Raw genomic sequence first — 27,960 nt, forward strand, 5'->3', positions numbered from 1 at the left:
CTTTTCCTGAATTTTTGAATTTGTGGTATATTGATGCTGTTGGCTCTTTGATTCCAGCACTTATTGCTCTGTTGATGGAAGGTGAAGAGCTAGAGGAGCTATTGAAACTCTCACCTGAAGATCTTCTTCTACGTTGGGTCAACTACCATCTTGAAAATGCAGGGTACAAACATATCACCAACTTCAGTCAAGACATTAAGGTACCAGTATTTTCATCAAACCATTATGCCAGTTAAAATTTATTTTAATTTCCACTTTTGGTTTAAGGGCAGAGTTTAACATTATTGGATTGTAAAGGACAACTTTACTGTTCAGAGTTGCTGTGACTGAACTTACTCAGTATACGGGTAGTGGAAATCAGATTTCTCAAGGTAATTGGAAAACACTTAAGGGAGAATAATTTGCAGGGCTCCAGAGAAAGATCAGAGGAATGAGAGTGGTCAACTGAGATCTGGCACACAGTTATGGCTGGATGGATTCCTTCTGTGCCACAATGATTCTTTTGATTCTATTTTAAGAGGCATCTCTGTTCTTCCAGATGAACTTGACAGAAATGATGCTGCTTTGTCGTAGGGACAGAGCTAATTACTCAAAAGTCAATTTTGAGCCAACATATGTGCCTCACACTAACAATCTGGCATCGTAAATTCCAACTTGTTTGAAGCATCCCTAAAAGAAATTATTGAGAGAAGAGGACTGGATGTTGTACAATGCACAAAAGAATTGAGTATCATCTGTGTGGCTGAACAAACTTTGTGGATTGAACAACCGCCTCGTTATTGCTTTTCCCTTTGTACTACCTCAATGTACTTTTGTTTTGCATGCCATCCATAAAGATAATTTCAAAAATAAGTTTTTCACTGTATTTCAGTACATGTGACAATAATATTCCAATACTTCCTATATTTTTCAATGAGTGGATCTTATTTTTAAAGTTCTACTTTTTGGAAAGCTCAACATGTTAATTCATCCCTCCTTTGAGCAAGGATAGTAGGCAAGTAAATTTTCCTAGTACTTTGAGTGCTGGTGTAATTCTGAGCTTGCCCTCGTATCTTCACTGTACAAACCCCTAATGGTTTTCAGCAATGTTAGGCAAAGAAAGAGGATGGAAATCAGATTAGGCTCAGGCTTTGCTCTTTAAAATTCTGCAACTTTTGTCACCTATCAGTACTTGTCTGATGCTTCCCCCTTTCTTCTTGTATACTGGCTATCTTCGCTCCTCAAGTCTCAGCCCTGAAGAAGGGTCTCAACCTGAAATGTTGACAGTTCTTCCCACCAACACCCCCCATCTTTCTCTCCCCGCCCCCCCCCCCCCCCCCCCATCCTTCCTTTTCCTCCTATCCCCACCTTGTTTGGTTCTGACCGTTTCAATTGCTTCTGCTTTGCTTTAGCAGTCTTAATTTGGAGAAAGATTTGATTTCCAAAACCACCTTCAGTATTCTTGGATATCAGATTTTTACTTGTATTTTGCTTTTAAGTTAACAGTTCTCAACTTGTGTATGAATGTCATGTATAATTAATTACTTGTAAAATTACTTACATAATCAAGGAATTTTAAAAAGTTGGATTCCATTGCCCACAAACTGGGAAAGTATAGGGAGAGTTTGTTTCCTTTATTGAAAAGGTAAATTGGCACTTGGTTTTACTGTATTCTAACAAGATACCTAGCCAGGCAGCCAAGTATAAATATAATAAAGTAATATTAACTCTAAAGGAATTTTATATTTAGCGTAGAGGTGGGAAGGGGTTGTGGTGGTAAAATGCTCCTGATTCATTATTGCCTGTTTTACACCATGACAAAAATTCAGAGTAGCCATTCTGGTTCACTGTGGATACCAAGAATTCTGTTTTTAAAAAAATGCACAGATCCTTCTGGGGTACTCCTGCACTGGTGACTTATTATTTTGTGTTAACAGCACGAAATATTTCTGACAATTGAGAAACATAGTATGAACATTAAAAGAAATAGATGGGTGATGTGTATTAGTTTGGATTAGTGTGACCAGAATTTGTTTTCTACTGGAATTAAGTCTGTTCTTTCCCAAAAAGTCTGATTTAACCTTGAAATCCAACTTTGGTCCGATCCCACTTTTAGGATTCCAAGGCTTATTTCCATCTACTTGATCAGATTGCACCCACTGGCGATGGAGATAAAATGATGGTTGAGATTGATATGACTGGCTTTAATGTAAGTTCTTTCTGCTTGTTTTAATTGGGCATTTCTCCCTTTATGGTAATGGCTTTGATTTCTAATTGCACTTCATGATCTTGCAGGAAAAGGATGATCTCAAGAGGGCAGAATGCATGCTGCAACAAGCTGATAAATTAGGCTGCAGACAGTTTGTCACACCAGCTGATGTTGTCAGTGGTAATCCCAAACTCAACCTTGCCTTTGTAGCCAACCTGTTCAATAAGTATCCAGGACTGCACAGATCAAATAATGAGTATGACCTCACCTTGTTGGAAGGTATGAATGTTGACTATTGAAAATTGTGTAACAGAATCTGGAATAGAAATTTGCATTGGAAAGGAAATGGCCCCCAAGTGGCAGCCACTAATGTTTCTGTATTGCCTCATTATTATTCTGATGCCTCTGGTGCTTTCTTGCTCCTTTTTATCAAAGCAATAGGTATTGCCATGTTTCTTTAGTTACCTTTTCAAAAATAAAGCAAAATAGTGGAATGTCTAGGGATGTCATTTATATTGACTTCCAGACCACAATCCTGAAGAGATTCTTAGCTTAAGTTGCTGTTCTTGCAATTGAAGATAAACTTTTGACCTGGCTGGGAGCAGCAGGACAAAGAGTGGTGATTAATGTAGGCAGGTAGTCAAATTGTCAGTTACTCAAATTAGCAGGATGTGACCAATGGTGTCTTCCAAGTACGTGTCTTGGAACTCAGACAATTCACCAAATTTATATTACAAGAAAAAAAAGTATACATCTAAGTTTTCCAAGAAAGGAAATATAGGCAGCATTGTAAGAAATGTAGGTGGAAGCATTACATTATAACAAATTAATGGGCGGAACTGCCTTGTGGATTTCGGTGTAAAGGAAGAACAAGTGAGCGGATTTGTTTGAGGGGATTTGAGGATCCATGTCAGGGACTTGTGAAGAAATTGGCTATTTGTATCTGGTGGATGGGAGTAAAATGTGATAAGTTATGCTACTTTCTTACAAATCACATCTGGAAGATCAAGGGCAGTTTTGGGCCCAACACCTCAAGAAGCATTATATATGCCTTCAAGACAGTACAATATAGATTTACTTGAATGACACCCGGACTCGAAGAATAAAATTCCAAAGAAGTGTAGCACAAGCTAGGGTAGTATACCCCGGAGATCAGAACAATAAGTGGTGATCTGAATGGTGTTTCCAAGATATGAAGAGAACCAATGGGATAGATAGCCAGCATCTTGGGCTGCAGTGTACTGTAGATGTTAGAGCTAGGCCTTTTGGAAAACAACAGACAAGGATATGGGAAATACAGAACTCTGTGACAATAGTTAATTGTAAATTTGAGATTGATAAGCAATTGATAACCAATGGGATTAAACAACTTTGTGACTTGGAGAACATGGCAATCACTTTATGTGCAGCAGTATCTTATCCACTACGATATTGTAACAAACAATCTGTTGGAGGAACTCAGCAGGTCGGGCAGCATCTGTGGGAGGAAAAAAATTGTCGAAACCCTGCATGTGACCCAGATTGAAATTAGAATAGTAACAATACAGACACATGGTCATCTCAGCATTAAAATTTAACATTGACCAGGTCACCACCACCATGTTACTAATCGGCACACCCCACTAACAAATAGGAATGGTTAGTAGTCCGTGACCAATTTGGAAATCACGTGCAACGTTCTTACAGAAATGAATGAAATTCTGCATGGTTGATATGGAGGTTTTTGTGGTGAAATAAAACTCTAGAAAATTTATTCTCCAAGTTAGCCTTCACATCAATTAAAGCCAAACACTGAATGCCTAATTAAAATGGAGATCATTGCTGCCTTCAACACATGCATATTTGTGTTAAAGCTCCCTCTAGTGTTTTGGTTGAATTGGCTGCACTGCAGAAACTTGGGCTGTCAAAACTGTTTTCTGAATCTATCATCTCCTAAAGAAACCCTGTTGTTCTTTAAAAATTAAGAGTTAAAAATTTCTGCCTAACCACTTTGAGAAACTTCAATCAGTATATTCTCACACTTCTGTACTGCAATGATGGAGGCACTGCTCTTTAATTTAGTCTTAATATTCAGATGAATACTATATTCTATGATCGTCCAAAGGTCAATCTGGAGGAGGGCATTTCTTCAGATGTCCTGGACAATGTTCTTCACCTTTGGCCAATGCCAGCATACATCTCATTCGTGTTGGTGAAGCATTCTAGATGCCAAAAGCTGCTCTGTAACAATGTTTACCACACAATCATTGCACCTTAAGTATTTCAAAATAATTCTCTTTTGGGAAGTGCTTTGAAATATTTTAACATTATTGCAAGCAGTTGTTACTTTTCTCCAGTGCAAGGGCACACAACCAGTCGTAAATAAATTTATGATGGCTTGATGGAGGGATTATTTGAATGTTTGGACTAGTTTGTACATAACTCTTTAAAAAGGTTGCATTGTTTTACTTTTCTTTCTGTCCTGATTCTGCCCCGGTGACTACAGAATTGACGCCTCCCATTGTAGGTACTGTCTTAAGGATTGTTCCAAGTCCTCTGATTCTCCCTCTCCCCAACCTTTTCCTTTAAAAGCTCTATCTCTATGGATTTGTACACCGGTTCATTTGCTTTGATAACTGGGCAATTTCTGGGAGTTCTTTACTGATGATGCATTTGCCTTTCCTGGAAACTGCTCTGGTGGTTTGTTTGAGTGATGATGGCTGTGGAGTTTTCTCTTGAATCTGTGCTCTCATTTACGTGTAAAAATAGAAATGGGTTACAAAGCAAACATTCAATTTGATGGTTCTGGACCCTTCAAAGCCACTTGGAAAATCAGCAGAAACCAAAGATTGAATGATATAAACAGTCATATAGCGTGTAGTTTTCACCAAGTTGTCTGTTTTCTTATTGTGGCAGCCCACCTGTTTGTTGGTCGTGACAGTTTGAGAAAGGTTGAAAGCACTGATGGTGGTGTTGACTTTTTGATATGAAAACAGACAACACTGTACAAAGTTGCTGTTGTACAGTAGTGTCACTAATAAGGAAATGATGCACTATATATAACTAAAATTAAGGATGCATTATGGAAAATCTGTAAATATTGCATTTATTATACTAATTGAGTCAAAAGGCACAAACAGGCCTTTCGGCACACCATGTCTTTGCTGACCAAGTACCTATCTATACAAATCCCATTTACCAGCACTTGGACCACAGCCTGCTATGCCTTGGAGATGGTGGAAACAGAAGCACTTGAATCACCATGTTATGCATTCCAGATTTCAACCACATTCTGGGTGGGGGAAAAAATTCTTCCTCAGATCCACTCTAACCTCTTACTCCTCACCTTAAACGTATAAAGGTGAAAATCAATACCAGTTGTCATTGATAATACTTGGCTATAAACAAGTTATCACTTAATTTTATCTTCCATCGCTAATTGTGCCTTTTATTTTAAAATGTGATTGAGCTCCACAGAATGTAATTGGTAGCTGTGGCTTGGTTGATATGACTCTCATCTCTGAAATTTAAAGATTGTGGTATCATGCTCAACTTCAAAAAAAAACTTGAGATCAAAAAATCTTCAGATGACACTTGTGTAGCATTGAGATGCTGCATTTCAACTGAGAAGTTGAAGGAGACCCTGTCTGCCTGGCTTGTTGAATGCAAAGTGATTCTGTAGCATTGAGAATGATTCTGATTGCAGTATTATGGGGAAGGTGTGATCACAATAGAGATGGTGCAGAGGAAACTTGCAAAGATATTGCCAAGACTGGAAGATTCCAATCTAATGAGGAAGGATTAGATTAGTGAGGGTTATTTTATTTGGAACAGAAGGGTGAATTGAGGGGTCCATTTCCATTAGCAGAGGGAGAAAGAAACACTGAGGTCATACATTCAAAGTAATAGGTAGAAGGGTTGTGGAGGAACTTGGAATTTTATTCACTTTAAGGGTGGTTGGGATCTGAAACTCTCTCCCTGAAATAATGGTCAAGGCAGAAACCATCACCACATTTAAACAGTACTTGGATGTACACAAGGAGCTGTGACCTGCAAGGCTCTGCCCTAGTGCTGGATTGGGTAATTCTTTTCAACCACTGCAGACACTACAGGCTGAAGGGCCTCCTGAATCATAAACTTTCTATCACTGGTGTCCTAGACCATATTTAGCCCCCAATAAATCTTACAAAAACAAATCATCTGGTAAAAATGCTGCTTATGGGAGCTTGGTGTTGCAAATTGGCTGTGTTGGCTCCTGCATTACAATGGTGACAAAACGTAAAAAGATAATTATTTGGTCATAGTTTTTGATTACATAAAACCTTTCATTGCATTGGGTAAATGCATTTTTCTTTCAAAATGCTCCAATTCATTTTTTAACTTCAATTATTTTCATTTGTTTTGAAGAAGAGTACACTAATTAGATTTATAATTTCAGTAATCGTGCAAAGTGCCTTATCTTAAATGGACAACATTTCAGATTTAAAATTAAAAACTCCTGATTTTGGAATTTGTGTTCATTTGCTCAGATAATGCATCTTTAAGTGTTAGTTAACCAATTTTTTGAACTCATTTTCAGCTTGCAGTTTTTGTGTGATTAAATAACAATTGTTTGTGTTTGTTTGTATATAGATAAAGTACTAATATATCATACTACAATCAGAAAATGCTGGTGATATTCAGCAGGCCAAGCAGCATCTGTGGAGACAAACCAGAATTAATTTCTTGAACTTTCATCACATCTGAAATAAAGTTTCTCTCTGCACAGACGTTGTCTAATCTCCCAAATATCATCAGCACTCTTTTTATTTAAGATTGCATCTGCAGTATATTGCTTTTGATCTAATATATGCGGCATTTGTTTTAGGATGATCATATCTTCAAGATATTTAAGCAGTTGATTCCCTTAATCTGGTTTTTTTTTTCAATGTGATCTTGAACAAAGAAATGTTAATTTCCTCTAATCTCTGATACATTTTGCAAGCTTTTGAACTAACATTAATTACTGTATTTACAAATAAAAAAGTACCTTTCTGGGTTGGGCTCACAGTGGTTGCAGGAAACTACCTTCATTTGTGTACTTGAGGAAATACATTGGTAAAGTGAAGAATAGACTAGAGGAAAATAGATACTCATCAATTTAATTTTGTTTTAAACCTGCAGGAGTGAGCTTATTCAGCTGATGCAATGGCAAATTAAATAACTGTGCCCTTTTATATGAATGGAAATATTGTTGGATCTAGATCCTGGAATTCGGAAAGTCGAGTGTCAGAGAACCTGCAGTAGAAGGACTGCAGTTGCCCAAAAAGGTGGATCACCACCTCCTCCAAGAGCAGTTAGGAATAAGCAGTAAATTCTGGTGTCAGTAGAGTTGTGTTCTGTAAAAAGGAGAAAAAATACTAAATATTTTTTTTTCCTGGAGATGTATCACATACGTGTGTGTGTGTGAGAGAGATGCCAACCAGTCTCCTGGCCATAAAGCCAAAATAATGGGATCTTCATAATCCAGTAGCACAAATTAGTGTTTCCACTCAGAAGGACATGACAAGGACTCTCAGAATCTAAAAGGAGGAACTAATCAATGAAATGATGATCAAGTTAAGAAGTGGGTAGTGTGTAGATCGTAGTTAACTACCTTTTACCTGATATCACAGTTGATATAACCACCTTCATCTCAGGATGGAAAAGTGCTGGATGCTATTTTCACATTGAACTATAGTTTCACAATTGCAGTCCATCAACTGACTGCCAATGCTCGCTTCCATTGAAGGGAAAGCTCCATTTTCAGAAAGCAAGCTTAATCCCTTGGTGAGAAAGTCCAGACTTTGTGTGGTGGAACTTTGCAGCAGACATTGGCTCATTGCCCATCTAGTAACTCCACTCATCTGTCAGGAATCAAACTTGTGGAATGATATGTGCTGTTATGTGCATGCAATTTTGGGGGCTCTTTATTTTCTGGTAATGATCAGAGGAAGGTAATCAATTACTGCACGGTGATGGATCAGTTATTGTTGCAACCTCTGAGCTCCAGGGAGCTGTGTTCAATCCTGACCTCAGTGTTGAGTTTGCATGTTCTTTCCATGATCACATAGATTTCCATCATGTGCTCCAGTCTCCTCCCACCTCCAAAAGCTGTGCTGGTAGATTAACTGTCCACTGCACTAGTTCTCTAGTGTAGTCAAATGGCAAAAAGAGTCAAAGGGGCTGTTAGTTGTGTGAGAGAAAATAAGTCAAGTCTTCGGGGAAATGAGTGAAACAGGGGAACTAATGGCATTGCTGTACTGGAAGCCAGCATGGGCCTGATGGGTCATATGACTTCAGTGTCAAAATAAATATTTATGAAAGTGTTTGCCTGTTATTTATTTTAAGTAAGCAAAAGAGAAGGATTTTTATCAAAATGCTTGCAGGATGTACCATATATAAGCATAATATTTCCGTGGAACAATTACTTCAGAGATATTGAGATGCATTAAAAATGGTGCCTTGGTTTATAACTTGCAGTAGCAGGACAAGAACAATGTCGTTTATTATTTGGGCTAGCCAATTTAATCATGACCATATTCAGCAATTCCATTGCTCTCAGTGCGGAGTACAATTAGTCTTGACATCCAGTGTTGCTCTGAATAACCAGCATCAGCTTGAAGGACTAAATAGCTGCCTCCTGTGCTGTAGCAGTTCTGTGATTTTAGGTAACACATTTAGGATTTGCCTGTCTAAATGTGCATCTGGTTTCAAGTTGTAGCATTTGTGTATAAATAACAGGAATGCCAGCAGCGTCCTCCCACTTCTACGGCTAATTTGAGCTATTTTACTTTTAATTGAGCTTATTATGATTCACAAAGTTACTAGCACAACATAACTGGTCTGTATATGAATTCGTTGATGGACCACTTAAACTAATTTTAAAGAATTGACTAGTTGCTTCCACTTATTTCTATGCCTTCTAGGCCTATCTTTGTAAGGAAGTTGTACTCCAATTCAGGTCTTACACCATCTTTCTTGTGTTGTAGGTGAATCAAGGGAAGAGAGAACCTTCAGGAATTGGATGAATTCACAGGGCGTGAGTCCCTTTGTCAATCACCTGTACAGGTAAAACATGTTTACTTTCAGTTTGATGTTTCTTAGTTAATAGGGTGGAAATCAGTCATACTGTGATGCCCTTCATTGAACTTTTAGCAGCTACAGAAGTGCGTGGGTATCAATCCAGCCTGGGCTCATTGAATGACAAAATACTCTACCTGACAATGATCCATTTCTCTTGGTATATTCCAGGAAGAGAGTGGAGCACCTGAAAGTTGAGTATTCTTTTGGAAAGGCAACTTTCATACGGGATATATTAGAGTAATCCAAAAACCATAGTAATGCAGAAGGCAAACAAAAAATGTTGGCCAAAAGGTCATGTTGTGCTATTATAGGAATGGGTGTGTAGGGGTAGGGGAGCTCGCCATTGCTTGGCTTATCACATGGAAAATGTCTGGATATTTGCTGGCCTGAGTTTTTAGTGTAAGGTTTTAGATTTTTTAATAAGTTTTTAAGTAGTCGAGTGGGGGCTGGACTGCGCAGGGGCAGCGTGGGCAGCTTAAAAAGCAAACAGCCTAGAGAGCGGGCAGCGGAGTGAGAGGCAGCAGAGTGTTCTGGGCTTTGGCTCAAGGGGCTTCGGCGTGAAGGGGCTAGGAGGGTAAGTAGCTGGTAAGTAGGTAAAGGCAAGGTTTACCTTTTGTTCATTATAGATTTGTAGGTGGGACTAACCAGGGAAAAAAGAAAGGTAGTCAGATGGAGGACATGGTGGTGTGCTGCAGCTGTTTGATGTGGGAACTCGTGGACCTTGCTGCGGTCCAAGGTGGCCACATCTGCAGTAAGTGCTTGAGGTTGGACGAACTTCGGCTCAGAGTTGATGAGCTGGAGTCGCAGCTACAAACACTGCGCAGCATAAGGAGGGAGAGAGTTATGTAGACACAGTCCATCGGGTGACAGTCACCCCCTCTTAGGGTAGGTACATCTGAGGTTCAGGAGGCAGATAGAATGGTGACTGTTAGGGGAGGGAAGAGGAAGAAGAAGTCAGGCAGGCAGACAGGACAGAGAACCCCGGAGGCTGTTCCCCTCAGTAACAAGTTTTCTGCCTTGGAAGCTGTTGAGGGGGATGACCTGCAGGGGCCTAGCTGCAGTTACCAGGTCTCTGGCACTGGGACTGGTACTGCTGCTCAGAAGGGAAGGGTGGGAAAGAGACATACGGTAGTGATAAGGGACTCGATAGTCAGGGAAACAGACAGGAGGTTCTGTGACAGTGAGCATGAATCCTGGATGGTATGTTGCCTCCCAGGTGCCAGGGTCCGGGATGTCACTGATTGGGTCCACAGAATTCTTGAGTGGGAGGGAGAGCAGCCAGAAGTTGTGGTCCATATTGGCACCAATGACATAGGAAGGGGGATGAGGTCCTGAAGAGTGAGTTCAGGGAGCCAGGCAGAAAATTGAGGAACAGGACCTCAAGGGTAGCAATCTCGGGATTGCTGCCGGTGCCACGTGATAGTGAAGGTAGGAATAGGAGGAGGTGGCAGATAAATGCGTGGCTGAGAAGCTGGTGCAGGAGGGAGGGTTTTACATTTCTGGATCATTGGGATCTCTTCTCGGGAAGGTGGGACCTGTACAGAGAGGATGGGTGACACCCGAACCAGAAGGGGGCCAATATCCTTGCGGCGAGATTTGCTGGGGTGGTTCGGGAGGGTTTAAAGTAGTTTGTGAGGGGGAAGGGAACCGGAGGAGTAGGTCAGAGGAAGAAGGGAATGGGGAAAAGTTAGATCAAACAGGTAGAGAGGCTTTGGGGAAGGAGAAGCAGAATACAGGCTATAAAAGTAGTAAGGTAGATGGACTGAAGTGTGTTTACTTAAATGCAAGAAGTGTCAGGAATAAGGGGGATGAACTGAGGGCTTGGATAAGTATGCGGGACTATGATATCGTGGCTATTACTGAGACATGGCTGATGTCAGGAGAGGAGTGGATATTGAATATTCCTGGTTTTCGGTGTTTTAAGAGGGATAGGGAAGGGAGGAGAAGAAGTGGAGGGGTGGCGATACTGGTCAGGGACACTGTTACGGCTGTGGAAAAGATGGATGTTGTAGAAGGATCATCTCTGAAGTCTGTATGGGTGGAATTAAGAAACAAGAAAGGAGCAGTTACTCTACTAGGAGTATTCTATAGGCCCCCTGGTAGCAGTAGAGATATAGAGGAGCAGATTGGTAGGCAGTGTTTGGAGAGAAGCAGAAATAACAAGGTTGTTATAACGGGAGACTTCAACTTCCCAAATATAGACTGGAACCTGCTTAGTGCCAAAGGTTTAGATGGGACGGAATTTGTTGGGTGTGTCCAGGAGGGATTCCTGACGCAGTATGTCGACAGGCCGACTAGAGGGAATGCCATGTTAGATCTAGTTTTAGGAAAAGAACTGGGACAGGTGAAGGATCTATTGGTGGGTGAGCATTTGGGGGACAGTGACCATTGCTCCATAACCTTTAAAATTGTCATGGACAGGGACAGGTGCAGAGAGGATAAGAGGTTTTTCAATTGGGGAAGGGCTAACTACGAGGCTATAAGGAGAGAACTTGGGAGTGTAAATTGGGATGTCCTTTTTGAAGGAAAATGTACCATGGAGATGTGGTCGATGTTCAGGGATCTTATGCAGGATGTTAGGATTAAATATGTCCCGGTGAGGCAGAGAAGGAATGGCAGGGTGAAGGAACCGTGGGTGACGAGAGAGGTGGAACAACTTGTTAGGGAGAAGAAGGTGTAACATACGTGAGGTGTAAGCAGCAAAGTTCAGACAGGGCCCGTGAGGAATATAGGGTAGTGAGGAAGGAACTTAAGAAAGGGCTGAGGAGAGCTAGAAGGGGACATGAAAAGGCTTTGGCTAGTAGGGTTAAGGAAAATCCCAAGGCCTTTCAAGTATGTGAAGGGTAGGAGGATGGCTGGGGTGAAGGTAGGTCCGATTAAGGACAAAGGTGGGAGAATTTGCCTGGAGGCGGCGGAAGTGGGAGAAGTTCTGAATGAGTACTTCTCTTCGGTATTCACCAGGGAGAGGGGTCTTGATGATGCGGAGGGGAGTGCTGGTAGGTGTAATGTTCTCGAGGTTGTTGATATCAAGAGAGAGGATGTGTTGAAGTTGTTAAATAATATTAAGACAGATAAATCTCCGGGGCCTGACGGGATTTTCCCCAGGCTGCTTCGAGAGGCTAGGGAGGAGATTGCTGAAACGCTGGTAAGGATCTTGGAGTCCTTGTTGTCTACGGGGGTGGTGCCGGAGGATTGTAGGGTTGCGAATGTTGTCCCTCTGTTCAAAAAAGGTAATAGGGATAGGCCAGGGAATTATAGACCGGTGAGTCTCACATCTGTGGTGGGTAAGCTGTTAGAAAGGATTCTAAGGGATAGGATTTACGAACACCTTGAGAATCATGGACTGATTAGGGACAGCCAGCATGGCTTTGTGAAGGGAAGATGTTGCCTCACAAGCCTGATAGAGTTCTTTGAAGAGGTGACCAGGAAGCTTGATGAGGGCAGTGCGGTGGATGTGGTTTACATGGATTTTAGTAAGGCATTTGATAAGGTTCCTCATGGTAGGCTTCTTCAGAAGGTCAGAGGCCAAGGGATCCAAGGAAGCTTGGCTGTGTGGATTAGGAATTGGTTTGCATGTAGAAAGCAGAGGGTTGTGGTGGAAGGAGTGCCCTCGGATTGGAAGGCAGTGACTAGTGGTGTCCCGCAGGGATCGGTTCTGGGACCTCTACTTTTTGTGATATTTATAGATGACTTAGATGAGGGGGTGGAGGGCTGGGTTAGTAAGTTTGCGGACGACACTAAGATAGGCGGTGTTGTGGATAGTGTGGAGGGCTGTCGGAGCTTACAGAGGGATATTGATAGGATGCAGAACTGGGCTGACAAGTGGCAGATGGAGTTCAATCCGGAGAAGTGTGAGGTGGTACACTTTGGAAGGACAAACTCCAGGGCAGAGTACTGGGTGAATGGCAAGGTACTTGGCAGTGTGCAGGAGCAGAGGGATCTGGGGGTTCATATTCAGTTCGTTGAAAGTTGCCTCACAGGTGGAAAGAGCAGTTAAGAAGGCCAATGGGATGTTGGCTTTCATAAGTCGCGGGATTGAGTTTAAGAGCCGCGAGGTGATGATGCAGCTTTACAAAACTCTAGTTAGGCCACACTTAGAGTACTGTGTTCAGTTCTGGTCGCCTCATTATAGGAAGGATGTGGAGGCGTTGGAGAGGGTGCAGAGGAGATTTACCAGGATGCTGCCTGGATTGGAGAGTATTGAATATGAGGAGAGGCTTAAGGTGCTAGGGCTTTATTCACTGGAAAGGAGGAGGATGAGAGGAGACATGATAGAGGTATATAAAATATTGAGAGGAATAGATAGAGTAGACAGTCAGCGCCTCCTTCCCAGGGCACCAATGCTCAAGACGAGAGGTCATGGCTTTAAGGTTATGGGTGGGAGGTTCGGGAGATGTCAGAGGGAGGTTTTTCACCCAGAGAGTGGTTGGTGCATGGAATGCACTGCCTGGGGTGGTGGTGGAGGCAGATATATTGAACAGGTTGAAGAGCTTGTTGGATAGGCATATGGAGGAACGTGAGATAGAGGGATATGCGGGAGGAAGGGGTTAGGTATTGTGAGGGTGGTTTGATGGATGGCACAACATGGTGGGCCGAAGGGCCTGTTTTGTGCTGTATGGTTCTATGGTTTTGAGTATCAAAGTTAATTGTATAGTCAGAAACAAGTAGTTGGGGGGGGGGGGTGTTGGTGGGAGAACTTTTAAGCCCATCACTAGACACCCAGTTCATAGGTATTGCCTTCTCCAATTATGTCTGATGCTGATATCTTCTATCAAAAAAATGTGGATAGTTTCAAAAGATATGCTGGAAAATTCCTCTTGTATTATATTTAAGTTTGTTTTGGGAAATCTGGGTTATCCAGGGTACCTCACTGGGCAATATTAACAGCCCATTTACCTTGATGTTCCTTGCCAGCAACTGGAATGGTATCGGTGAATTATGTTATAATAACTAACTAACACTCTGAATTTTGACCTTCATTTGCTTGGCAATCTTATAGAACCCTATTTAGTTTCTCTGTGGCTATCTTACACGAATCATAAACATGATCAGAATCTCCTTTGCTTTTAATTGGTATCCATGCATGCAATAGATACGCCTCAAGTTGTCTAGCTCTTCTGCATAACACAATGTGTCTATATTAAATTACATCTATCTGCAATGAGCTCATTTATTTAAAACTAAATTAATTTTCAATTAACTTTTTTTGGTTAAGTAATTTTTGTGTAAAATGAATATTAAAGGAGGCATCATCAGTGCCCTGGGGAACAGTGCTTCCTTGATTTTTTTTTGTCTGCTGTTTCAGCCAATTTGTTGCACTAAATTCCAGCATTTCAAATTTTATGGCATACTTCCTACATAGAGGATAATAAACTATTAGACAATGTCTTGCAGAATGATTTACCATCTTCCCTGTAACTTATAACAGTCAACATTAATTTTTTTTAAAATATATAACAAATGAAGAGAATTACAAAAGTCTGAATGAGACTTGGGAATAATCGATTCACTTTGATTGGCTGGACAGTGTGATCAAGCTGATGGAATATTTGAATGAACGAGTATATAGATCTGGACATCTGGAGCACAATAATATAGCTGTTCAATCGGAGCAACAAGTCGGCCAGTATCTGAAACCAATCCTGAAGTTCATTCTGTTGCCTTGGGCTCCAACTTCAGGATCCCAGTTTCATACTTTGATAAGGCACGTTCTTGCTTTGGACAGATGACTCGGAAGTGAATGTTAAAGTGATATTCAAAGCAGTTTCAGCAAATCCTGATGGGTCTTAGAGTCAGAATTTCCTGAAATGTTGTTTCTGTTGGGTACTTCATCTTTACACTTTGGCATCTTTCTTTTGCAAAATTCTTAATATCCTCCTGAGTACAGAATCCCAGATGTGTGTATTTGAATTCTGACCAATGCCTAGAGCAGTGTGTTGGTTCACAATTGCTGAATCTGAATCTTGGAATTTCTCAAGTCCCACTGTAGGAGCACCAGTAGCAAAGAACATTGAGCATTCCCAGATGGTGTCACCCCAGCTGGGAAACAGGATGGTAAAAGAATTTTGCCTGTGTCAACACCACTGCTTCCTTTCAACAAATAAAAGAACAATACACCTTACACAAAGCAGCTTTGTTTGGTCAGTTGGGAAAAAATTGCAAATACCAGCAATCAGAAAATTCAACATGTACATTATCAGCCAGTCAGCATCCTGAAAGAGGAAAGACAGATGGTTGGTCGGTAGGGAAGTGGCGGGTTATTGGGAACAGATTGGAAAATTAGAGCTGAAGTTTAGATCTGACTGGTCAAGCAAACTCGAGGGGCTTTGTGTCTTATTCCTGCTCATATTTCTTGCATTTGACATTCAGGTTATGCACCCATAATCATTGTTTATTCAATACATTTTATGAAGTTATACCTAAGAGAACTTCCCATCTGCTGTTTCCCTTCAATCCAGTGATCTGACAGATGCTTTAGTAATATTTCAGCTATACCAGAATGTCAACGTGCCGGTAGATTGGAACCGTGTCAATAAGCCTCCGTATCCACAACTTGGGGTGAACATGAAGAAGGTATGTTGAATTAATTATCACCACTCATTCAAACTAAGCACAAATAACTTCTATATAATGGGGATGGATTTAATATTTTAAATGCTACATTCTTCACTTGTTGTGGTTGACCGTCTTGGAGCATTCTCTTGGATCCTGACCCATTTGGTTCTTCCCAATTTTCTCTCCATCATACAAAAATATTGGCCAACAGGAGAGTACAATTGCACACATCATTTAACTTGTACATGTCCGTGTTCCTGTGATTAAAAGCAATGCCAGCATTTGTTGCCTATCCCGAGTGTCTCACTAACCATTCAGTGAGCAGTTTATGGTCAAGCATATTTGTTTGGGTCTTGAGTCATGCTTGGGCCAAACTAGTAGAGAACATTTGTCTCAATTAGGTGTTTAAGATAATCTGCTAATTTCATGACTCCTATTAATGATAAGATGGGAAAGTGCAGTTGATGCCAATGATTGCATCAGCCCTGGTCTTGCTAAATGCTGAAGCAAGCTTTAGGGGCAGTATGGCCTGTTCTTGCTCGTGTTGAGTCATGCTCATTTTATAGCAAACTTATCGAATTGAATTGTAACTTCCTATTTTGAATGAATCTCTCCAAAAGAAGTCAACTTTAAATTATTGTGCCTGCCTCTACCTAGCATATAGAAGTTTCTCTCTGGAGCAGTTCCTAATCATGGATGCAGTTTGTAGCAGTGTGATTTCTGAGATCCATGGATGTGATGTAAGGAAAATAACTAATTACATCTGTGTGTGTGAGAGAAACATGCAACCTGGAAAAGTGTAAAGTGATGCACTTCAGGAGATTGAATTTGAAGCAGAATACAAGTTTAATGGCAGGACTCTTAGCAGTGTGGAGGAACAGAGGGATCTTGGGGTCCACATCCATAGATCCCTCAAGGTTGCCGCACAGGTCGATGGGGTTGTTAAGGATGCATATGCTGTGTTGGCCTTCATTTGTCAGGGTATTGAGTTCAAGAGCCACGAGGTGATGTTGCAGCTCCATAAAACTCTGGTCAGACCACACTTGGAGTATTGTGTTCAGTTCTGGTTGCCTCATAATAGAAAGGATGTAGAAGCTTTAGAGGGTGCAGAGGAGATTTACCAGGATGCTGCCTATATTGGAGAGCATGTCTTACGAGGATAGGTTGAGTGAGCTAGGGCTTTTCTCTTTGGAGAGAAGGATGAGAGGTGACTTGATAGAGGTGTACAAGATGATAAGAGGCATAGATGGAGTGGACAGTCTGACTTTTTCCCAGGGCAACAATGGCTAACACAAGGGGGCATAATTTTAAGTTGAATGGAGGAAGTTATCGGGGGATGTCAGGGGTAAGTTTATTTTTACACAGAATGGGTGCGTGGAATGCACTGCCAGCAGAGGTTGTGGGGCCAGATACATTAGGGACATTTAAGAGACCCTAAGATAGCCACATGAATGATAGAGAAATTGCCGGGGGGGGCGGGGGGGTGAGGGAGCTATGTGGGAGGGAAGGGTTAGATAGATCTTAGAGCAGGATAAAATGTTGGCACAACATTGTGGGCTGAAGGGCCTGTACTGTGCTGTAATGTTCTATGTCAACAGACATATTTTCCCATAATTATGCTCTCAACTGAAAACCCAATATAGCATTTCCTTCAGAGTTAATTGTTTGTCGGTATGGTGAAGCACTACCATGACTAGATCTCTGTTCTTGCTCTCCAGCTTGAAAACTGCAACTATGCCGTTGAACTGGGTAAGACCAAGGCCTGCTTTTCTCTTGTGGGTATTGGTGGACAAGACTTGAATGATGGCAATCCAACGCTTACACTAGCTCTAGTTTGGCAGCTGATGAGAAGGTGAGGGATATTCTCATTGATGCAGTTTAAAAAGAAAAAAAAAGGCATTAATTTTTCAAAGGTCAGACAGGAATTGAAATTATTTGGAGATAACTCATGAGCAATTATTCTGAAAGCTAACATTATTTGTTTTGATGCATTGGAATTTCCTTTGGCAAATCTTATGATGTACAAAATTTGAGTTTTTTTTATAGTTGGTTGCTATTGAACCTAAAATTATCACTTTTTTCTCTTTAAGGAGGTTGATTTATATCCTCCCTGTGATTTAAGAAGTTTAATATCCCTTGAGAAGATAGGTTGATAAGTGAATAGTAATTATCCTAAGCCAAACCCTTCAGATTCATGTTTCAACTCAATATGAAGTACTTTCTCTTATTCACTATGCAATGATATCCGGTAAGCCAAAGGTTGAAAAGTAGTTTTAACACACGTTAGTGAATGATATACCAATAATAAATTCAAATAAGCACTTACCTGAATTTACTGTTGGTATCATTCACTAATATGTAATCATTCACTAATAATGCAGGCATGGTAGCATAGTGGTTAGCATAATGCTTTACAGTGCCAGTGACCCGGGTTCAAATCCGGCCACTGTCCGTAAGGAGTTTGTACGTTCTCCCCATGTCTGTCTGGGTTTCCTCCAGGTGCTTCAGTTTCCTCCCACATTCCAAAGACGTACAGGTTAGGAAGTTGTGGGCATGCTATGTTGGTGCTGGAAGCGTGGCAACACTTGTGGGCTGCCCCCCAAATCACTACACAAAAGATGTATTTCACTGTGTTTCAATGTACATGCGACTAATAAAGAGATCTTAAAACTAATGCGTACCATCCTTAGCAATAATCTCTATATAACAACAATTTTCAGAATGGAATTTGGATTGAACTGTTGAAAAAGTCAGGAGTTCCAGAAATACTCAACCACAGTTAAGAGTTAATTAATTGAGAGAAACAAAATTAATTTTTTCTTAACTCCAAGGTTTTCCTGCGTGAGAAATTTTAAATATTTTGGTTAGTGCTCAAAGAACACTGATCCACCCTTGCCTCATTTTGATATTTGTGTTTTGACCAGAGGGAGCTAAAGAGTAATTATGCACATCAAAATTTAAAAGCAATAATAACATTGTCTTTTTTCTCTTTAAGGTTTGTTTCTCTTTCTAACCTTTGGCTTACCAGATATCATTGCTTAGGTAGTCAGTACATTGTAATTGTAATTTAGTCACTTCTGGCCTTGGGAAGTGTAAGATGAAGATCCCAAGGTGTTGAGAGTTTGCTCTCCTTGCCATTTATTTCTCTGTCCATGTGGTGAAATGCATCTGGTGCCACATTTCTCTCTACAGTAATTCCATTAAAATGTAGTGAGTCATGTAAAATTCTTAATGTATTGCCATGAGCCACAGGATTTAGTACAAGAAATCATCTTGAGGTTTTGGAACACCAGAGCTATATTTTTTTGTTGTCACTGGTACTATGAATCTGGCTATTCAGACCAAGCGCTCTGCCACATCTATCAAACCAATTCCTATCTTACAATGACAAGGAATGTAGGTCTAGAGGCAAATTGAAAGCAAATGTGGATCTGTAGTTGATGTAAATTTGAGAAATAACTCAATGGCTACATCAAAAATAGTGGCTGATGTTAATGTTTGATTTCAGTATGTTCTGAAATCACCATAGTGGTAATGCTCAAAGGCAGAACTATAAGGACCATTTTAATGTTTTGAACTTCATTATTAATCTGAGAACATCAGGAATGATGAGTTTTTTCAATACAAGTGAATTTTTGTTTCATTTTGATGGAGTACAGAGGTCAGACTCTTTCCATTCAGGTGCAATTAGAAGAAGGCCACATTCTGAAAAGTGCACATTAAATTTTGAATCTCTAACATTCCTACTTTACCCTTTCAGGTATACCCTCAAGGTGCTTTCAGATCTTGGAGAGGGGTCAAAGGTGACAGATGAAATTATCATAAAGTGGGTAAATGAGACTTTGGCAAATGCAAAGAAGAGCAGCTCAATTACTAGCTTCAAGGTAAATGAGAGAGAAAATATTTTGGCTTAACCAATTTGATTTTAGATTTGTATTTTGAAATTATCAGTAAGGGTACCTTTTTACTCAGTTTAACCAATATATAAAATCTCTTGCTCTTATTCTGTTTGTACCAGATCTTGCCAACTTTTGCAGGCAGTTTTTAAGATGGTTTAAAAATATGGGAATTTTCCCATTAGATTATGGATAGTGTTGTCTGGATGCTGCAAACAGGTCTGGAAATTGGTCACTGTGTCTTTCAAAGTTTGAGGAAAATTTAAAAGAGACTGGTGATTTTCGCAGATGGTTCTTTACATGACATGGTTCTTAACTTTTCACATAAGTTCTGATTTTTTTTAAACATGTATTTGTAAACTGCTTTTAATATAATAATTGCCTTAAGGCCTGGATTGAGTGGATATGGTGAGGATGTTTCCGTTAGTGGGAGAGTCTAGGATCTTGAGGGCACAGCCTCAGAATAAAGGGATGTCCCTTCAAAGTCAGGGGTTGGTGAATCTGTGGAATTTGTTGCTCCAAAGGGCAGTGGAGGCCAAGTCATTGGGTGTATTTAACACAGAAATTGATAGCGTTCTTGATTGGTAAAGGGGTTAAGGGTTATGGAGAGGAGGGAGAATGGGGTTTAAAAAAGAATCTGCCATGATTGAATGGTGGAGCAGACTTGATGGGCCCAATTAATGCCAAGTCAAAGAAGAGTGACCAAAACTTGATAAGCTATTTTAAGGAGAATCTTAGAGGCAAGTATAGATGTTTAGGGAACAAATTTCAGAGTTTTAGTCAAGATGGCTAAAAAGTATTCAATGACAGAACACAAGGTGAAGTGCTCAAGGCCAGAATTATAAGTGCATTGTTCTCAGATGTTGTAGAGCTGGAGGAACTTAATAAAAAGGTACCATGCAGAATGTGAACAGGGTGAGATTTTAAATTGACATTATGTGGAAATGGTTGCATGCACATGGATAATGGCTGAAAGGAATTTGGAGTGCAGAATGCAACAACACGGGAGATTGATGAAGCTGGCAGTTTGAGTGGAGCACAATTACATCTTCATTTGATCTTTGATCTTGGTGAACAATGGCTGAGTTGAACATTTTAACTTTTCTGGAAGGCTCATGATAGTGGCCACAGAGGATTAAATGAAGATGTGCTAGAGCTGGAAATTATAGTTAAAAGTTGGATTCTCCAGTGTGGATTCTGTCCCACTTCAATGAGTTAATGTCAAATGAAATATTTAATCAATGTTAGATGTTGGAAGAGAAATGCAGAAATAAGTGACTTTTAATCTTAATCACAAAATTCAATACTGAATCAAGAACATTTCAGATGTGAACCTTCATTTTTAAGAAGTAAAACTGGAATTGCTCTTTTAGTGCCTGTGTAAAGTTGGGAAAATCTAAGTTGTTGTACACTGGACCAGCATTGACGATCTTATTACTCTTCGCTCAAAGCTGCAACGTTGTCAAGAACAGTTATAATACATGGATAATAGAGTAAAACTGTTATTTAAGATTATATTTTGTTTATTTTTGTTACCAGGATAAATATATTTGCACCAGTTTGCCTGTTATAGACTTGATAGATGCTGTTGTACCAAATGCAATTTGCTATGATCTGGTGAAACGTACTGACCTTTCGGATGTTGACAAGTTGAACAATGCAAAGTGAGTTTAATGTTTATGATCAGTAATTCTTTTTGTAAGCAATGGGTAGAGATTAAAAATCCTGTTTTGAATTGAGGTGGGGTTATCCTTCTTTCCTTTAGATAAAGAGAGAAACTACAAATTGGTTTCAAAATGAACTGCAAACAAATTGAAAGTTAGATGTTAGCATTTTGATTTTTTTTTCAGGTTGCAAGTTAACAGATTTTTTTAAATTCAGTTTATTTAATTTTACTGATGAATAAGCTGCTAAAAAAAATACTTCCACCTCAAATGTAATTAAGTGCAAAAATATGGGTGGGGTTAAATATGTATTATACATTTTTGTTGCTGTGAAGAGAATGAATTAAGCTTTCTCTTTATTACTTAGAAATCAAATACAAACTGAAATATCAGTGACAGAAAATTGATTGCAAAATGTTGAAAAAAGCTTTTTAAAAGTTTGAGTCATTAGTACAATGATTAGTGAATCTCCCCCACATAAGAAGATGAAAATGACATTGTGAATAAATAAAACAACACAATTTTGTTTTAAAAACAAATCTTAAAAACTGAAATGTAGGTCTGAGGAGCATGAACAACTCTAAGTAGTAGTACCTCTAACCTTAATTGAATACTCTTCCTGCATATGTTTCAGGTATGCCATTTCAGTAGCCCGAAAGATAGGTGCCCGGGTATATGCACTGCCTGAAGATCTGGTGGAAGTGAAGCCAAAAATGGTTATGACTGTTTTCGCCTGCTTAATGGGAAAAGGATTGAAAAAGGTTTGAAGAAAACCGACTGCCTTATTCACCATGACCCTGTCTGCCATATCAATTGGATTCTGCAATCTGCAACTTAAAGAATTTTGTTTCATTTCACATTCTGCATCTGTTTTCAGCAGAACTTAATATCATTGAGAACAATTTGAGAAATAAGTACTAACTGGGAAATACTTTCATCTTGTGCACCTAATTCAGTTACTTTGCATGGATTTGAAATTTAGTGAGTAAATCAAAACTTATTTCTTTCAGTTTGCTCTTTACCATATCATTCACCACATTTTTGCATACCTCCTGTGTTGCTTACATATGAAACATGTCCAATATTCTTGTGCCTGAATATGTTCCTGATCTGCCTGCTTTTTGGATATAGCCTCTTTTTGAACATGGTTATCATTATTATCAAGTTATAAATACTTAAATCTGGAAGGAGATGCACAGTTTCAATTTGTTTGTTTCTGTGGTTTGAATGTAGTCTTGAGCGGCTTCAGAACAAATACGAAGCCCAAAGATTGAATTGCCATAAATTCTGTGGTACAAAACTTCATAGTCACAGTTTGAACTTAGGGATGAACTGCTAAACTGAGGTTTTGCTGGTTCTCCCAGGAGAATGTAAAAGACGGCAAGGGCATAGGCATAGTGTGAAACTGCACAGGTGCAGAGGGGTCTGTTTAAAAATGGGTGCAAATAGTGTTGGGACAGGGTTCACAAGATAATACATAATGTTGAACATGATCTCCACAAAACAGAATAATGTGGCATTCAAATGTGACTTTAGACTTTCATTCTAATAAACATAACATCTGCTTGATTACCTTATTGAATCAGCATTTCTATGAATTGCAGGCTTACAATAGTTCTTGAAGTAATTTAATACCAAATTAAATTTATTTTTAAAACTTCATGCTGCTGTTTGATAAAAATTTGGTTGAAGTTTGACCATTTAAAACGTGCAAATTTTAAAACTCTTGGAATATTTTGTAAGCAGTAAATTTTTTGTATTCACATTTGTTTTTTGGCCAGAATTCAACACCGTGTGATTTAAATGTGCTTTGGTCTGAATGAATTCTTAGCTTGATTTAGAATTGTATTTTGATTGGGTCTGTTCACTGCTGACTACAGCAAGAGTTGCCTGTGCACCAGTGAGGCAATTTACCATCCATTAACAGCAGAAACTATATGCACAAGTAAAGGATCTATCTTTATTGTAGAATTGCATTTCCTGTTATGATACTTTTCTCTATATAGGGAGCTGTCTGATTTATATCCAAATTTGAAGTTTCACCAAAATAAAGGTTGCACTGCATAGACTCATGGCACTGCATTTCTTGATGATTTAAAAACATCTTTTTCAGAAAACATTGCTTGAATTGCATTCATGGCAAGGTCCTTGACAATTTGACATAATCAATGCCATTGCAGTTGCAATCTAGTACAAATAAAATGAATAGATGTTAATTTAGTACTTGGGATGTTTTCACTTTACCTGCAATAACAGTTTTATGCCTGAGTGGCAGACAGTGCTTGGCTTTCTTCATTATTTGATGGCATAAAAGCTGGAAATAAGCAGCAGGTGCTAGGTATTGGGCCAGAGTTGCAAAATTATTTTTTCTCTCTGATCATATCATTGAAAAGAAGCTTATCCTATTTCAATATACCATAAACATGCTGAAATTGTGTATTATTTATATCATTGACTTGAAATTGTCATTTCTTAAATTAATCTATTTTAATACAATAGGGGATAAATCACTTTAATTAAATCAGTAAAACTTATTACTGCTAATACTGGACAAATAAAAGTTGAATGTTATCAAAAAGAATAACACAAGGACATAAGAGAGAGGAGCAGGAGTAGGCCATCTGGCCCATCAAACCTGCTCTGCCATTTAATAAGATCATGGCACATGTGGACTCGGATCCACCTACCTGCCTTTTCCCCATAAACCCTTAATTCCCCTACTATGTGAAAATCTGTCGAACTGTGCCTTAAATATATTTAATGAAGTAGCCTCTTGTGCTTCCCTGGGCAGAGAATTCCATAGATTTACTACTCTTTTGGAAATAGTTTCACTTTAATTGTAGCTCCTCCAGTGATGGAATTTGATCTTATTGTATTTTCTGTGTGGTGGAGCGTGTTATATATACAGGGGCTTAAGCAAATGTAAATTGTATTTATATCAATTCATATAAAATGTGATTTTTTTCAATTACAGGACTTGAATAAACCAACAAATAAAATATCATATAAACTGGCTCATTTATCTGTTTAACATTGATTCTTATTAATCTTTAACCATCTGGAAATTGCGTGTACAATAAAGTGCCAATAATCCAGCACCCTCAGGACTTTGTGCTGGATCTGATTTTTCCAGTCTGCTGAATGTTATTCCTATTAATACCTTCACACACTTTTAATTTACTTTCTTTCTAACAAAAAGATTTTAGGCAGTAGTATAATAAATTTTCCAAAGAACCAGGTGTGTTTAAAGGGAGCACAGGAAGCAGCAGCTAGCGAGCCTAGTGCTGAATCATCAGGATTTTCTAATGATGGAATAGTGGCTTATTGGAATTTTATTTTACACTAGGACAGTCTAATGTCCTTGGAGAATAAGGACACAAGATCATAAGGAAAGGGAACCAGATAAAGGATTCTACTTCTTAAGCCTGCTGTTTGGGCTTCATTCCACTTTCCTCCTGGATCCCTATAACTCTTGATTACTTCCAGTCCATCAAAGCATCTATCTCAGTCTTTGTCACATTCAATGACACAGCTTCCAGTGTCTGCTGGGCAGGGTAATGCCAACCATTCAAGAATCTCAGAAGAAATTCCTTCTGTGAATAAGTCCTTTGAAATTTTTGTAGTCTTTAACAAAATTCCACCACCAGAAACATCCTCCCCTCCCCCCACCCTTTGTAATCCCGGCTGGTTCTTCCACTAACCACGATCTTTCTAACAGCATTTTCCCATCCAACCACAGGAAATGCAAAGCCTCTCGTTTACTTTTTCCCACCAGCCAAGAAGTCCTTCCATTTGAAGCAGTGATTCTCTTGCACTGCATTCGATGCTCATGATGTGGTCTCTTAAACATTGGTGAAATCAAACACAGATTGGGTAACAGTTTTGTGGAGCATCTGCATTCAGTGCACAGAGGCAACCCTACACTTCCTATTGTTACGGACTCAGTGAAAGTCCCTTTAAGATAGAGAGTGTGTGTGTATGTGTGTGTGGGGCGTGCTTACGTCAATAGAAGATAAAGGACGTAATGACGTTGTTGAAGAAGTAAGAAGAAGAAAGAGAGAGAGAGAAGGGAGAGAGACACCAGCCTGCTTGTTTTTCTCTATCGATGGATGAGAAACAATAACTGTGTTTACCACTGAAATCCATGTATGGAAAAGTTGGAAGTAATCCGGTGGAGTTCACTTTGTTGCTGACCTGTAGAAGGAAACAGGTATTTGTATGTGGACGACCACGGTTCGGATGCTTTTCGGGGTGAGGAAGTCACTACCGAGTAAACACTGAAGTGTCGTTTGGGTTCCATCGTGGAACATTTGGATTTGGTATGTACTCTCTCTATGTTTTTCTACATCTACATCTTATCTTCAGACAACGGTGGTTGTTGAAGAAGCCCTTGCTCATGTTTCACCTTATGGCTTGCGGAACTGAACTTTAAGAACCATTCAGGAACTGGGAGTTTTGGACTTTGTCACACACACACACGAAGAGTTTAGTTTTGGGGTTAACGTTCGAGGTTTAACATTTTTGAATTCTAACATACTAACATTTTTACTTTTATTTTACGTATTATCATAAGTAGTGATTAATAAAATAGTTTTTAACACTAAATCATGCTCAGTGTGTTTCTTTTGTTGCTGGTTCGTGACAAAATTGGGGGCTCGTCCGGGATCGTTCCCAAGGTTAACGAGTGTCGTCTGGGATTGTACCCCAGATTCACGAGATTTGTTCGAGATTCAATCCAAAGATTTTTGAGGGAGGTCTGATAAATTCTTTTTAATTGGCTTGTGTGTGTGGAAACCAGCAGCAATGGATATTAAGGCATTTTTGGAGTCACCAACCCAAAAGGGATTGGAGGTGGCGAAAAAGGATGATTTGATAAAGATTGCTACAAGGTTAAACCTTACAGAAGTAAAGCAGTCTATGAGAAAGGCAGATATTCAGAGATTGATAGCTGGCCATTATGTGGAAAAGAAGGTGTTTGAGAAGGAAGTGTTAAAACAGTTTCCTGGCAGTGAAATAGCAATTTCTGAGGCACAGGTGCAGCTGGCAAAGATAGAGGCTGAACGAGAACAAACCCAGTTAAAGATAGAAGCTGAACGAGAGGAAAAGAGATTAGAGGCTGAACAAAAGCTAACTCAGATGAAGATAGAGGCTGATCTAGCAATGAAGCAGATGGAATTGAAGAGGATGGAGCTGGATAGTGAGGAGAAGGAGAAACAGAGGCAGCATAAGTTACAAATGAAGCGTAGGAGTTCGGAATCTGATTCTGATGATGGTTTTTCAGCCAGCAGGGAGGTTCGATTAGTCCCTCCGTTTGAAGAAGATCAGGTTGATCAGTATTTCCAACATTTTGAAAAGGTTGCTGTGAGTTCAAACTGGCCAAGGAAAGGATGGGCTCTTATGGTACAGAGTGTGATTAAAGGTAAAGCTCAAAAAGCTTATTCTGCTTTGTCTGTTGAGGATGCAGCTGATTATACCAAGGTAAAACAAGCTATATTGAAGGCCTATGAATTGGTCCCTGAGGCTTATAGACAAAAATTCAGAGACTTGAGGAAATCTGCAGATCAGACTTATATGGAATTTGCCAATGGAAAGAGAATATGTTTTGAACGATGGTGCCTGGCTAAAAATGTAGATGGGGATTATGATAAATTGACAGAATTGATACTAGTGGAAGACTTTAAAAGATGTGTTCCAGCTGAATTAACAACATATTTAAATGAAAAGGCAGTGGAAACTTTACAAGAAACTGCTAGGTTGGCAGATGATTATGCTTTAACCCATAAATCCAAATGGGGACAACCTAAAACCTTTCAAAAGAGTTACAAAGACAATCCAGGTAAACTGGAGATTAAATTGGGAGGTAATCAAAAAGGAAAAGATGAAAAGAAGCCAGGGCTGGAGAAACCTGTTGAGCGTACTTGTTATTACTGTAGGAAACCTGGCCACGTGATATCTAATTGTGCCCTTTTGAAGAAAAAGAAGGAAGCTGGGCCCAATGCTTGCTTTCAGGCAATTAAAAATCAAAAAGGTTTAGGAGATGCTGTTAAAGATCAGTCCTTGCAAGAGGGAAAAGCGGAAAAGTTGGAGGAGGTGAGAAAAGAATTCCGTTCGTATGTATCAGAGGGTTTTGTTTCACTGAATGATGAGTCACCCCAGGTGCCAGTGAAAATTCTTAGAGATACTGGGGCTAGTCAATCTCTCTTGCTGGACAGTGTTTTAAATTTTGGTGAAGAAAGTGACACTGGTGAAGTAAATCTAGTACGAGGCGTTACAGGTGAGACCATGTCTGTCCCTTTTCACAGGGTGATTTTAAAGTCAAAGTTCGTAGAAGGACCAGTCGAGATAGGGATAAGACCTAGTTTGCCAGTGGAAGGAGTTTCTTTGTTATTGGGAAATGACCTTGCAAATGGAGAAAGTGATCCTGTGGTACGGTTAACGACCAAACCAAGGATTGATGAGTCTGAGGATGATTCAGATGTTTACCCATCATGTGCGGTGACTCGAGCTAGAGCTAAAGAATTAGCCAAGACAGACAGTCCGGTGCAGTCTGATGTGGTTCCTTGTGACAGTCCTA

The 27,960-nt window shown here is 39.7% G+C and overlaps 1 protein-coding gene across 1 annotated transcript in view; it reads left to right on the plus strand.

Moving 5' to 3' along the window:
* LOC127572098 (plastin-1-like) overlaps positions 1 to 23,463 on the plus strand; it is an 84,585-nt gene extending 61,122 nt beyond the window's left edge. Inside the window, 9 exon segments of the mRNA XM_052018977.1 lie at positions 58 to 200; positions 2,096 to 2,188; positions 2,275 to 2,467; positions 9,178 to 9,256; positions 15,730 to 15,844; positions 17,545 to 17,678; positions 19,587 to 19,710; positions 21,262 to 21,386; positions 22,021 to 23,463. Coding sequence (XP_051874937.1) covers positions 58 to 200; positions 2,096 to 2,188; positions 2,275 to 2,467; positions 9,178 to 9,256; positions 15,730 to 15,844; positions 17,545 to 17,678; positions 19,587 to 19,710; positions 21,262 to 21,386; positions 22,021 to 22,153 — 1,139 coding nt within the window. The 3' untranslated portion in view covers positions 22,154 to 23,463.
* The last annotated feature ends 4,497 nt before the right edge of the window (positions 23,464 to 27,960 follow it).

This window comes from Pristis pectinata, chromosome 6 (assembly GCF_009764475.1).
Source record: "Pristis pectinata isolate sPriPec2 chromosome 6, sPriPec2.1.pri, whole genome shotgun sequence".
NCBI classification, from domain to species: domain Eukaryota; kingdom Metazoa; phylum Chordata; class Chondrichthyes; order Rhinopristiformes; family Pristidae; genus Pristis; species Pristis pectinata.